This window comes from Octopus bimaculoides, chromosome 18 (assembly GCF_046866305.1).
Source record: "Octopus bimaculoides isolate indiv1 chromosome 18, ASM4686630v1, whole genome shotgun sequence".
Lineage (NCBI taxonomy): Eukaryota > Metazoa > Mollusca > Cephalopoda > Octopoda > Octopodidae > Octopus > Octopus bimaculoides.
Window position 1 is genome coordinate 37746284 of NC_142945.1, and position 15000 is coordinate 37761283.

The following is a 15000-nucleotide window of genomic DNA, read 5'->3' on the forward strand; positions in this document are numbered from 1 at the left end:
TGAGTCAAGAAGAAAAAAATTATCGTGGAATATGTCCTGAACACGTAAAAATTGCATGACCACAGACTCAACTGAGAATCGAACGGGAGTTTCTTATAAATGTGGTACATGAGAGATTATCGTTACTATAAACAGAAAGTAATAATAACTATTTCAATTTTTTTTTTTGCTACAAGGGCAGTGGTGGCGATGAGTCGACTCCAGTGTTCAACTGGTACTTATTTTATCGAACCCGAAAGGATGAAAAGCAAAGTCGACCTTGGCAGAACTTGAACTCAGAACGTAGCGACGGGCGAAATACCGCTAAAGTATTTTGTCCAGCGCGCTAACGATTCTTCCAGCTCGCCGCCAACAGAAAGTAATATTAACAACAATAGTTACTATCTGTCAATCCTATCCCTTTTTTGTGTGATTACAGAAATTAGCGTAGCCGGAGGCAAAAACAACAGCAGTTACTTTAACCCATGAAGTAACAATAACAACGATGATAACAACAACATTGTTACCGTGGCTACAGAAGGTAGGCGCAAAGACAAAAGCAATAATAATAATACCTTCGAAGGATAGCTGCAAAGGGTCAATAATAATAAACGGCTTGGCTACAGTTAAGTGTGTTTCTATCCATATATTAAACACCATGCCGTTTTCAACACTCGGAATTCCCAAAATTTCGTTACCATGGATATATTTCTAGTTTATTTATAAATATCACAGAAAATACGAACGAATGAATAAGTTACCAATTGACACACGTTTGCAATATCTTAAAAATATGAAATCCTTAAATATGATTGAGAATATGATCAGCATCGACCTCACGTTCAATCAACATATTCCAAAACAATATATTATCGACTGTTTATTAAATATGCGTAAAGAATTTCTTGTGGATATTGTTTTGTAGATTTGTGTCCGTCTTACGTATTTTATTTTTGCAGTTCTGGTTAACCGAATTAAATTCTTTCGCTCCGCAGAATATAAAAGACAATCTTTAATATTTCGCCAATACATTTTGCTTCATGCTAACCAATCATTCTATTTTCAAATTTAATCAAAGTAGTTATTTCTCTAATGAAAATTAATAATAAATCGCCCTGAATAAAAAGTAAATGCATTCATTCACTTTCTTTTCTTTCTTTTTCGTTTTTCGAAATCGATATTACTATTATTTTTTCCAAATATTACAAGAATAATAAAGTAAAGAATATAAAAAATAGCAATTAAATCGCTCTTGACTAATCTCAATAGACACTGGGAATACTTTGTAACCAAATGCTGGAAATTGTGAATAACATTTACTTCTATCCAACGTCCAATTAATTTTTCGCTATTATCTTTTTTCTCTGATTATTTTGAAGAAATATTGAAGTGTATTGCAGATTATTCCTACCGCTTTTCAGAAATTTCTGATCAATATTCTTTAGAAATATTCATGAAATCTGTAGAAGTCGAAGTAAAGAGATCACAATCCAACTGAAAAACACATCGTAATATCTAAGGAATAAAGGGAGCTGTTCCGCCCTTTAATTTGAATACGAACTAATAACATTTGTGTAGTACATTCCTTAGAGTGAAAACCTCTGCTTAACAAGGAAGTTATTTTCATTTCTTTTACTTCTTAAATTCTCATCACAATTTTTGTCTAACCAATTTGGTTCTAGCCATTCATTAAGTTGGATTTAAAAAGCGATTAAATTTAGAATAAGAAGTATAGCCTGTATTATTAGGGCCAATGTTTAGGCGATAATACTTTTGAATTTCTTAATGTTTACTAAATTTAATTTTTAATAATCCATTTGAAAATTGCGGAATTCATCCCTTTCGGCACTTAGAACAATCCGTCGACTTCTTTGTTTCAATTCCTGTCACTCTCCTCTTTAAATTCTTTAAGATCTAGTTATGCGAATTACGCTTGTCAGTATTGTATTACTCGATTTTTGTATATGTTAACTTGTCTATATCTATCTGGAAGCGAATAGGAGAATGGTGCGCTACTGAGGTCAAATACAGGCCATAAACATTTGACACAAGACCACTGCTGACTATTGCCTCCAAATCAAATTTCCATTTTTCGAAAACATATTAATTCAGCTAAACACATACACGCACACACACACACACGAACACAAATACAAACAGACATACACACACATACACACACACACATATATAATTGAAAGCGAAGAGAGTATGTGTGTGTGTGTGTGTGTGTGTGTGTGTGTGTGTGTGCGTGTGTGTGTGAGTCTATCTCTTACTTGTTTCAGTTGTTTGACTGGGGCTCTGCTGGTGCATCGGATTCAAGTTTTTTTAGTCGAATGAATCGACTATTAAAAAATTTTTTTTAAAGCATGGCTCCAATTGTATCAGTCATTTTTTGTCGAAATGCTACGCTACAGATGCGTAAACAAACCGACACCTGTTCTCAAACGGTGGTGAGGTACAAATACACGCGCGCGCACATACATACACATGCACACACATATATACGTATATATATATATATATATATATATATATATATATATATATATATATATATATATATATATATATATATATCAAATAATATGTGAGTATATGCATATATACCTACATGTATGTACATACATACATCTATGTACATACCTACATCTACATGTATATACAGATGCATATCTGGGTACATGACGTCACAAAAAAACGTGGACAAAATGAAAAACAGAACATAAACAGAGCACAGAAAACAAACAGGCCACATAGAGAATATTTCCTTCATCAGCTGCCCCTATTCTAAACTAAGCGTTTCGAAGATTTAGGGCAGGACGCATTGTTAGAATAGCTCCTCCCGTAGACACAAATTAAATTAAATTTGTAATGCGGAGGAATTTAGTGGCGAACAGAAAGCACGACAGAAAAACGAAAGAGTGAAAATAAACAAGAAGGGCTGTAGGCCAGACGTGAAAAAAATATCTGTATACTGAACGCTGTGATGTGACGAACGTGGGGGGAAGAGAGAAGAAAGTTCGTGCTAGCTTGACAGTGGCCAAGAGAAGGAAGAAAGCAGTAGCCGGTCACATGTGACCAGCGAGGGGTAAGGAGTAAGAGTGGTAGAGAGAGAAAAAAGGGGATGAAGTTGAACATAGGTGAGCAACGAGAGACAGGGAGGAAGAGAGAGTGAAGTAGTAGTGAAGGAGAGAGGCGAAGAACAACAGAAGGAAGGATGAAAGGGGGAGAAAGATACACAGATAGATAGAGTCAGAAAATAAAGTTAAAACTTACTTGCAAAGGGGACGCGTGAGTTCGATCATATAATAATGCAAATAATACACTGCCAAGCTAAACACAAATTGTCATTTCTGTAGTGCTTTAAAATTTTCAAATGAAACAAATCGTTTTTCAAATGAAACAAATTGTTTTAAATGAAACAAACAAGTGGCCAGGTAACATTGCCGCATTACCAGCTCCTTCTCAACCCCTTATGCATCTTCTAGAAGGCACTTCCATCCAGTCAAAGGATTTTCCGGACAATATCAGACAATACCATTCTGCATTTCAAATAACATCGTTTGGTGCGTCTAAGAAAGTATATAAACATGAATTTAAGCCAACGTCAAAGTTCAAGGACAAGTCTATCACCTCATTGGTTCTCTGTTACCCACAAATGAACAATCATAGTTTCTCCAAGTATACTTTATGAGTGATGTAGGACAACAAACCCGAAGGAAGTCTTAAAATTTCAGATGATGGGTCGTGTTAGACATAGTGCTGACTGCTGCAAAAGACAGTATATTCACTCACCGCTTTTCGGTGCGTTCAAAAATCACATAACCCCCACCTCCAATTTTCTATGACAGGTTAAGGCCTGAAGTACTCCAAACGGACGCATAGCATGTTGCTTAGTCGAATTAGCCCAGCATTTATTCCACAAATGTTTTGTTGTCAATGCTGCACTTTCCCATGTTACCTGTTTCAACATAACTATATCATATTATATACAAACTGCCATTTTAATCCCGGGCAACGCCGGATATCTCTGCTAGAATACACACACACACACACACACACACACACACACACACACACACACACACATATATATATATATATATAGATATAGATATACAATATAAAATATAAGAGAAATTACCTATAACAGGCAATTTCCACACGCTAGAAGGCAGTCAAACACGATCGAAAACCACAAAATTTAAGTAATTTCAAACGGAATGAAAAAATAAAAACGTTTTTCGTATTTTTAAGGAAAAAATAAGGTAAAAGTTTTTATTTTTTCATTCCGTTTGAAATTACTTAAATTTTGTGGTTTTCGGTCGTTTTTGACTGCCTTCTAGCGTGTAGAAGTTACCTGTTATGGATAATTTCTCTTATAGTTTATATTGAATATGTTGTCTATTGACATTTTTTACATGCTAGCCCACTGGTAGTATAACTCTGTATAGTTTTGCTAACCTTTATATACTCAAGTATATATAAATATATATATATATATAACGAGTTAAATACGTAAACAAGAAAAAGTGGAAAACAGAGAATGGACCCTTCATCAGTTGTAGGCTGTCTATCAACTCCTTATTTCGAGCAGTCAACGACAATATGAGTCTTCAAAGTCAGTTGCTCCCATAAATTCTACAATAAAATTTAGGATTTGTGGAGGGCCAAAGTTTGGAACAAAATCATTCCCAACTTTGACCCTCCATAAGTCCTAAATTTAGACAACCGACAAATGATGAAGGGTCCTTTCTCTGTGTTTACTTGTCCTGTTTTCCATTTCTTCTCGTTGTTTACGTATTTAACTTTATATATGTATATATATATATACTGTTGTGTCTCGGGAGAGTCACTTTCTTATTGTGCCTTGAAATTTAACACACTCACCGGTAAAATTTCCACTTATTTTTCTTTTTATTTTCCTAAAATTTTCGTTGCGTCCTGCAACCTTATCAGTAGTCTTGACTGTCAGTATGGAAGGCAGCGTTCATGACCCATTGCACTGCCTCCGGGAGTGCTGGGAGGGCGGAAGGAAGGTATCCTCAAACCGGTGAGTGTGTTAAATTTCAAGGCACAATAAGAAAATGACTCTCCCCAGACACAACAGAATATGCTTGAACACACGAAATCACATAAAAAATCTTGCAAACCAAATCCAAAAACGAAATATATATATATATATATATATATATATATATATATATATATATATATATATATATATATATATATATCATCATAAATATACAGGGATTAGCAATTGAGTTCTCAATTGCTAATCCCTGTATATTTATGATGATAAATAGTTTTACCGATAAAGGTTTTTTTCATACTGAACTACTTGGCAAAATTGTTAATTATTAATTCTATTATTAATTGACGATTCTCTGCCCTTATTCTTGTATATATATATATATATATATATATATATATATATATATATATATATATATATATATATATATATATATATATATATATATATATATATATATACATACATACATACGACGGGCTTCTTTCAGTTTCTGTCAACTAAATCCACTCGCATGGCTTTGGTTGGCCCGAGGTTATATTAGAAGACACTTGCCGAAGTTGCTATGTAGTGAAACTTAAGCCGGAAGTACGTGCTTGCGAAGCAAGCTTCTTATCACATACCCACGCCAGTACCTACTATGTATACTTATAATTAAATCATCTTTTAAGTATTCGTTTCCCATTTACTTTACATTTAATCACGACACAATACGAGGTTTTCATAATTTTTTTTAATTAATTCCACCCAAATGTCGAGCAGAAAGCGTCGTGTTATCTTGTATCGATTCACTAGGTTCTGAGTTCAAATACCGCCAAAATAAAACTTGACTTTCATCTTTCTCGATAGATTAAAAAAAAAGACCAATCTATGACGGTAAAATGGTCGAACTGTAAGAACGTCATGCTAGGTTCAAATCCTGCTATAGCCTACTTTGATAGAAGGCTTAGTCCGCTGACCGGTTTAATGCCACCACTCGGCATTGCGTCAGAGACCGTATTCCGGTTTGAGGACACCTTCCTTCCGCCTTCCCAGCAGTCCCGGATGCAGTGCAATGGGTCATGAACACTGCCTTCCATACTAACTGAAATATGTATAAAAATAAATAAACTGCGGTTCGCAAGGCGCGCTGTCTTCTCCTTCTGCCATTTCCACTAGTACTCCAAAGCGTCTTACTTTCAGTGCTGGTTGGGCTCATGGCATTCTCATACATTCCTCATTCACTTCTTCCCTCTCCGTTATTACACTTGTGTGCAAGCTCCAAGTATGTTCACAAATTACCATTCTTATCCCTTCCTTGCCAGAATATCAACCCGCTAGAACTTTTTCTATGCCTATGAAAATTTACGGCTGATGTTGACTTGCAATGGTTCGACCTGAACATGAACGAAATCAATTTCACCAGTCTCCGAGGACCGACGATGTCTATGGACAATGTCTCATCCTCCATACCCAACAATTTAAGAAAATATTAAGTTATCTTTTAATGAGTATTCTATTAGAAAATACCTTATTTTGATATATTCTGTTGGTTACGGCACTAAGTTTGGGCAAAACTTCCCATAATTGATTGTTGATTCTATTTTTGGCAAAGCAGAGCAATGTACTGTTAACTGGTTTGCATCACAAGTGATGTTGCTGTGTGGAATTTAACAAGAAACACAAACTTACAGAAAAGCTTAATCCTAAAATCCGAAAGTGAAGCTCATTATTATCTGAAGATCTTGAACTATTCTACTTTAACCAGTTCAACGCTACAGTTTATCAGTAGCAATCAAATGATTAACTGATATTAGATTCTCAACATCCTCTTTTGTTGATGAATTAAATAAAAGTGAAGTATCATTACAGGATATCAGAAAGACAGTAGATTTTCCGAATAACCATTCTTAAATTACATAATCGATATTTCAGCACAAACAGCTGAAGCCGCCATTTTTCTTCACTCTAACCCACATCCCAACTTTCTCTTGGTGTTAGTTGGAAAGAAACGAATATTTAGTCGCCGGATAAATAAAGCTTGTAAACTGGCTGACGAATACCCGGTCAGTTGAGTAGGCAGTGTCGGTTTCTATTCCAATTTAGACCCAGTTTGGTTTATTCACACAATACTGTATGGGGATACAGTATTTCCTCAATTTTTAACTTACATTTTATCATTTTACTATTAAAAACTTCATTGTTTCTCTCCCGGTAAACTCACATCTGACTGTACAAAGAAGACTTCAAAAGTTACGAGTAGCGATTTCTCTTGAAAATCGACAAAATTTGGCATCGTGGTGTTATCAAGTACCTTCAGTAAAAGAGTTTGTGTAAAAGTAGGTAGCTAAATTTAGGAGGGGAAGGGAGAGACTTGACGATGACCTCCTAAGGTCTGGACGTCCTGCAGTTGTCACCACCGAGGAAAATATTGATCGTATTCACCATGTGGTAATGAAAGAGGTCTTGTTTCATCAGGACAATATTCTAGCACACAAGTCCTTCGGTTCAATGGCTGCTGTGCATGACTGTGTCTCTGAACTGATTGATCAGCCTCTATTTTCTCCTCGTTTGGCTCCATCTGGCCATGATCTGTTCCCCAGCATGAAAAAACACTTTACTGGCAACCCAGTATCGCAGTGATGATAACCTCATACATGCTGTTGATGACTGTTTTTGACCAACAAGTTGAAAGTTTCTTTATCGATGGAATCCAAGCACTGCAACACCTATGTAAGAATTGTGTTGATTGTGATGAAAAATAAACATCATTTGGTCACAATCCATGAGAATATTTTTGCTCAACCTATGAACTTTTTAGCCGAGTCTCGTAAATACGGAATGGCTACGGGCTGGACTCCTAGTATCATACGTCAAAGACACTAGCTTTGTATAAAATACGATTTATCCTTCACTCATAATTACTTGTTCACACACTTGTCCACGGTATTGCTTTATCCTCTTTTATATTCAAAAGTTGCCCTGCAACATATATTGAATGAAACAGGCAGTGCAAAATGAATAATTTACAACAGACTGGTAATGACCCGACTGTAGCCTCATTTACGCCTTCTTAGCTCGCCTGTCTGGCGTTGCCCTCCTCCAACAGCTCAAAAGTTAAAATCAATTGCTTATTTTGTCGTTGAAATGATGAAGCTCGGGTGGTCGTGCTTAACCTAGTTTTTCTTGTTTAAACTTGCCGCCACGTCCGACTCTACCAGTCATACCAGGTTCCCAACAGTATTACTCTCAGTTCAGTGAACCACACAAGACCTCCACTACAAGTAACAACTAACAGAGAAGTAGTACATTCGTACAATTGCTATTACTAAATTCAGCTCTGCTGCGTTTACTATAATACCTTAGGCTTATCTGTTTCATGCTTCTTGAAACTTCTGACTATCTCTAGAATATATATATATATAAATTATATGTTGATGTTATGGTGCGGTTACTGATGAGAATTTCGCATAACAAATTATTTTAATTGCTAAATAAAATTTGAAATCTAGGTATAACCGTAAAAAAATAACAAGATAAAAGTTGTTTTTTTTTTCATTCCCTTCAAATTGCTCTTAAATGTGGTTTTGGTTTTGACTGCTTCTTCTAGCGTGTAAAATTACCTGTGAAAGGTAGTTTCTCTTGTGTTTAAATGCACACTATTATATATATATATATATATATATATATATATATATATATATATATATATATATATATATATATGTACTAATCCCGAAAACAGATACAAATTAGTCTCCTTCAACGACACTCTCTATGAGTGCTTCTCTTTGAATCGCTTTCCCTGAATAGTTTTCCTTTCGCTACGATCTGGTCGCTGATGCAGTTAACACGTTACTAACATAAATTTTCCCTAAACAACAATGATTATGAGTACTAATTAAGTTGGTCAAACTGAATCATGAGCAATAATAAATTGAAATGAGTTGTTAAATACTTTGCTGAGGGATAAGCAGAAATGAAGTGTGAGCTTTTTATAGAGAAACTGATTCTTATCTAACATGGCGGCACGACGTGTCACGGTGTTACCTAATGTTGATACTATTGCAGTGATTGTATTTATATTGTAAGCATTATTTTTTAAGAAATCAGCTTGTATCGCTCTCTACCTCCTTCTCCTTCTCTCTCTCTCTCTCTCTCTCTCAGACACACTCATTCTCTCGTTATTTATTTCTCTTTACAGAACAACAACTGCCTACGCATCAAAATCCTAGGTGATTGCTATTACTGTGTGAGCGGACTGCCGGAAGCCAGGCCAGACCACGCCAAGTGCTGCGTGGAAATGGGACTGGATATGATTGATGCCATTTGGTAAGAACTCAACTCAAATACTACATTGTACAATGCACACTAACACTCCAAGCCACTTCACATTATGAGCAACCTTTATAGGAAAGTATTGTAAATGTCTTCAGATTTCTAAGGTTGTCATAATATGATTATGAGTGGCTCTACAGATTGTTTGCGTTTACTCTCTTCACACCACAAATATTTTCTCTCAGCGTGTAAGCTTCAACATTATGTACGGAATATATATAACAGCAGTACATCTGTTATATTCTGATATTCAAGAGCATATTTCGTTATGTTGTGGATAAAAAGAGGTTTTTTTTTTGTTTTTGTTTTGTTTTTCAAGAGATAGAAATTATAGAATTCTTAGTGGTAATAGTGATAAGGAAAGTATTGCTGTGGGCCGTATTATAGTTTAATTACATTTTCATGTAATAATGAAACACTCAAACACTGAACCAATGAGAGATGATGTGAAAACTCTGCTGACAACGTGGGAACTGAACAGCAAGATAAAGTAAGAATTATTAGGTATTGTTGCGTGATGAAAAGTGTATGGTTAAAACATCATTCTTACATTGATTAGATTTTGCTACTGCAGTTAGAATAGCAGAAGCATCGTAGAGAAAATCGGTTTCTCATCATTTGTACTTCGGCCATTATGCTGCTTACAAAATCCTCTTTTTACTTGCCCATTAACCGTACTTAACTTTATTATACTATATCACTAAGTTCTTATTAAATCTCATGGGTCCTATTCGAACTTTTTCCTTTAGACCTATCGACATTCTATTATTTATTTATAACAGACATCGTCAGTTCACTTCGAAATGAAACAAAAATCTTGTCAGTTAAGCTTTCCTTGCCGAAATCAGTATTTAACTATTACAAAAATGTCTTATTTATGGTACGCTGTACAGATCACAAACTTGTTGCTCTTCCTTAACCTTGATCAATTCTGATCGAGCAGACACAATGCTCAAAAGCATTTAAAATCGTGCTCACCCCATTGTTTAATAAGACATACAGTGTATGTAAAAACTATATTTACCATTATGTCCTCCAAATATCTTGTTCCATTGTAATCTTCTTCTTACGAGAGGGGTTAGTTGATTACATGGATCCAAGGATCTTTATCAGATCCGGCGAGCACGATGGAATTTGAAATCAGAAGTTCAAAATCCGATGTGAAAAAAATGCCGCTTAGCATTTGTTCGGCGCGCTAACAGTTCTGACAACATCAACAACAACAACAACAATAATAATAATAATAATAATGATAATAATAATAATAATAATAATAATAATAATAATAATAATAATAATAATAATTTCTTTATTCGCCACAAAATCCGGAAAAAAAACATTGTGGATGATGCAAAGACAAGGAACAGAGGGTATTTTCATAACATGCGTAAGTAATAAAAAGTATCGAAAAAATAGAAAGGCAAATGGAGCTTCCACCGACCAGTCTAACCGGCTGATAGACGGATACGAACGCTTGACAACACTCTATGAGCCTTTCTGATATTAGGCACAAGTCCTGAAATATTGTGGGAGGAGACTAGTTGATTACGCAGACCCCAGTGTTTCACTGGCACTAATTTTATCGACCCTGAAAGGAAAAAATGCAAAGTCGACCACGCAGAATTAGAACTCAGAATTTAAAGACGGACGAATTACCGCTAAACATTTGGCCCATCGAGCTGACGATTCTGCTAGCTCACCGCTTTCTGTCGGAAAATAACATTAACAGACTATTGTTAACACAATATATGTACTTATGTTGCAACATCCTCCTCGCCCATCTCTAAAAATTGTAGACTATTTGTCGCGCTTAATCTAAAGAAGAAGATAATTAAATTTATTTTCACATAACTTGATTTTCGTGCTATGGTAAAAAAAAAAAAAAAACAGTAACTGAAAGAATCAACTTCATTTGTCGCCAAGATTGTCGATTAATTGGAGATATAGCATAGTTAGTAGTAGTGGTGCATGCATATTGGCAAAGATAATATGTATTTTCGAATTAAGTTGAGTTAGTGGGCAGGTCTACAGCGTGTTGTTTGTAGGCGGTTGTGTGGCACACGCATAAACAAATAAGCTCACGCATCTACGCGAAGCCGCACGCTTATTCACGCGTACACACACATATATTAACACTCACACACATACACACACACACACACACACACACACACACACACACACACACACTCACACTCACTCACTCACTCACACACATAAGCAGTACTAAGTATATTGCTTTATCAGGTGTTAATGGAAGCTAATAGAGAATCGCTGAATAGTAGCTTTCGTGTTGTTGAACGTCGTTCTGCATAATGTATACGTGTATATTGTATGTACCAATGGATGCTTGAATGCGTGTGTGTGTGTGTGTACATATATCTATATGTATATAGATGCATACAAATACACGTATGCACACACACACACACACACACATACATACATACATATATATATATATATATATATATATATATATATATATAACGTGAGAGAGTTAGGGGTTGGGGGTTCAACCCACTAAGGGATAGTATCTATCCAGTATACTGCTGGGAGGGAATATTCGGATAGAATGGGGCTTGCTAAAACTAGGCCGAAACAGCTGTAAGATTAAACTTCTGTTCATCCTCTAATTCCTTATGTACTTTGTACTTCTATATGTAAACCAGGTTGGCAAAATAACATAGTCTGTCATGAACACCTGTGCTTTGGTTCTTTCTTTCTTTTTCTTTCTTTTTTTTGTCATTTTCGCTACGAATTAAATTAATGAATTCAACGGGATACTCCGTCTGCAAGTAGTTGGGTTCAGCATATTATCCTCCATTTTCTAATTGTTATATATATATATATATATATATATATATATATAGAGAGAGAGAGAGAGAGAGAGAGAGAGAGAGAGAGGAGAGAGAGAGAGAGAGAGAGAGAGAGAGAGAGAGAGAGAGAGAGAGAGAGAGAGAGAGAGAGAGAGAGAGAGATGCTTGCTAATATGTAAAATTATGTGGTTTACTAGTTACGAATTTTGAATCGCAAATATGAGATCCCGATTTCGTTCACCATGTGTGATAGCTTGGCACGTACCCTTCACCGTTGCGTCAGTTTGACTGAGTCATTCTGGGAAATTGGATTGATAGAGACTTTGATGAAGCCTGGTGGATGAGTTACACCTGCAATTAAAACAGGATAGACTTGTCACAGTCTCATGCTGCTTCGGCTCGAGACCAAGGTCGATGGAATGGTCATTCACTTAGATGCTAATTAAATGAACCTGGTAGTTCAGTTGAGTCTACAACAGAAACCTCATCGTTAGAGCACACGCGCGCGCGCACGGGTTCACAGATGTACACATAACAACACAGACTCAAGCACACAAACACGCACCCAAATTCACATTGTATATATGTATATATATATGGTGGTTGTCTACTCCTAAAACAGAGTTTGACCACCTCCTGCACCTACACCTTAGCCCTTTCATGGCGTCTGATTTGGCTTTTTAAACCAGACAGTGTTTTGAAAAAACACCCACACAGATTGCACCTCTGATTTGCACTACCAATACCTGCAAGTAAGTTCTGCTCATTGTGGATCCTAACATGTCTTTTAAGACCCCCATTGGATTTGCAAACCCTCTGGCACACACCACATTCAAACGTGTGCACAGACATATAATCAGAATAGCTGGATGTATATATATAAGCATGTAAGTACGTATGTAATATATGTACGTATGTATTGAGGCGGCAAGCTAGTAGATTTCTTGCTTAGCTGCATTTCGTCTGTTTTTACATTCTGAGTTCAAATTCCGCCAATGTCCACTTTGCCCCTGATCCTTTTAGGCTCGATAAAATAAGTAAATAGGTAACAGTTGAGCACTGGGTCGATATAATCGACTTACCCACCTCACCCAAATTGCTGGCCATGTGCCAAAATTTGAAACCAAGACATGTATAGAACTTTTATGTATGTAATATATACAGACAGGAAGGCGGCGAGCTGGCAGAAACGTTAGCACGCCGGGCAAAATGCTTAGCGGTATTTCGTCTGCCGATACGTTCTGAGTTCAAACTCCGCCGAGATCGACTTTGCCTTTCATCGTTTCGGGGTCGATAAATTAAGTACCAGTTACGCACTGGGGTCGATGTAATCGACTGAAACACTTTCTCTGTCCTTGTTTGTCCCCTCTATGTTTAGCCCCTTGTGGGCGATAAAGAAATAAGAAATGTTAGCACGCTGGGCGAAATGCTTAGCGGTATTTCGTCTGTCTTTACTTTCTAAGCTCAAATTTCCTCGAGGTAGACTTTGCCTTTCATCCTTTCGGGGTCGATAAATTAAATACCAGTTGCATACTGGGGTCAATCTAATTGACTGCCCCTCCCACCCCCACCCCCATAAATTTCGGGCCTTCTGCCTAGAGTAGAAAAGAATATATACCGACTGATAATAAACGCATATATATATATATATATATATATATATATATATATATATATATTTGCATACATACATACATGTACATAACTACATATATATGTATATATATATACATGCATATATGGGTAGAGGACATTAAAAAAATGTGGACAGAATGAGAAACGAAAACATAAAAAAAACAAAAACATAGAAAACGAACATTTTTTCGAACTATGAAAGAAACAAATAGAGAAACGGAGAATCGAGACATGCAACATAAAGAACATTCCCTTCATCAGTTGTCCCCTGCTTTATTTACTTTGCGTTTCGAAGGTAAGGACAAGACGCGACTTCGTTAAAACAGTCCTTACCGCAAAGCAAATTAAATAATATTTGGGATTTTTTGTGGAGGGTGAAAGTGATAACAAAAACAGGACAGTGAGACCAAAGCAGTAAGAACAAACGGCGAGGGCTGCTAGGTCAAGACGACGTGAAGTGTTGAACGAGTTTTGAGAAGAGACAGATAAAAGCACGTCTTGTCTTAGGAAGGAAGTGGAAGAGAGAATGGTCGTTGTTCATGTGTGAGTAACAAGAGAGTCAAGAGGGAAGAGTGAGAGCGAGAGAGAGAGAGAGAGAGAGAGAGAGAGAGAGAATGGTGAAGGGGAGAGGAGAAGAATAGGGAAAGGGTGGGAGAGAAAAATAGAAAAGAAGAAAAACTAAACAGGGAGGTAGACAGACAGGAATGAGATAGTATAAGAGTGTGCATCATAAGTATTAAGATAAAACTTGGAAAAGGATGCGTGGCGTTCAATCATATAATACTATAAATAATATATAAAGATATGTATATATACATACATATATGTACATACCTACATATATATGTATATATACATGCATATATTGGTACAGGACATAAAAAAAAACGTGGGCAGAATGAGCAACGAGAACAACGTTCCTTCACTTATGTGATAAGTGAGCAGAAGGGCACCAATACATCCATATTGCTACAGTGCACTATGCTACAAAGTAACATGCCTCAACTCACATTCATGCACACCAAAAAATAATGCCCAAATCTAAAACAGAAACACAAATATAATCACACAGCACACATTCAAGCGAAACGCATATTTCTAAGATAACTAGCAACACACATATACATACATTTTAACAACAACGTCATCAAACTCGCACACTCCCAAACACTAAGTCTATACTACAATAAAACCAACGTTTGCATGTAG

General features: G+C 36.1%; 1 protein-coding gene across 1 annotated transcript in view; it reads left to right on the top strand.

The window, feature by feature from the left end:
- LOC106868905 (uncharacterized) overlaps nt 1-15000 on the top strand; it is a 666050-nt gene that overhangs the window by 453575 nt on the left and 197475 nt on the right. Inside the window, exon 5 of the mRNA XM_052974592.2 lies at nt 9204-9331. Within this exon, the coding sequence (XP_052830552.1) occupies nt 9204-9331 (128 nt within the window). The remainder of the gene's footprint in view (nt 1-9203; nt 9332-15000) is intronic.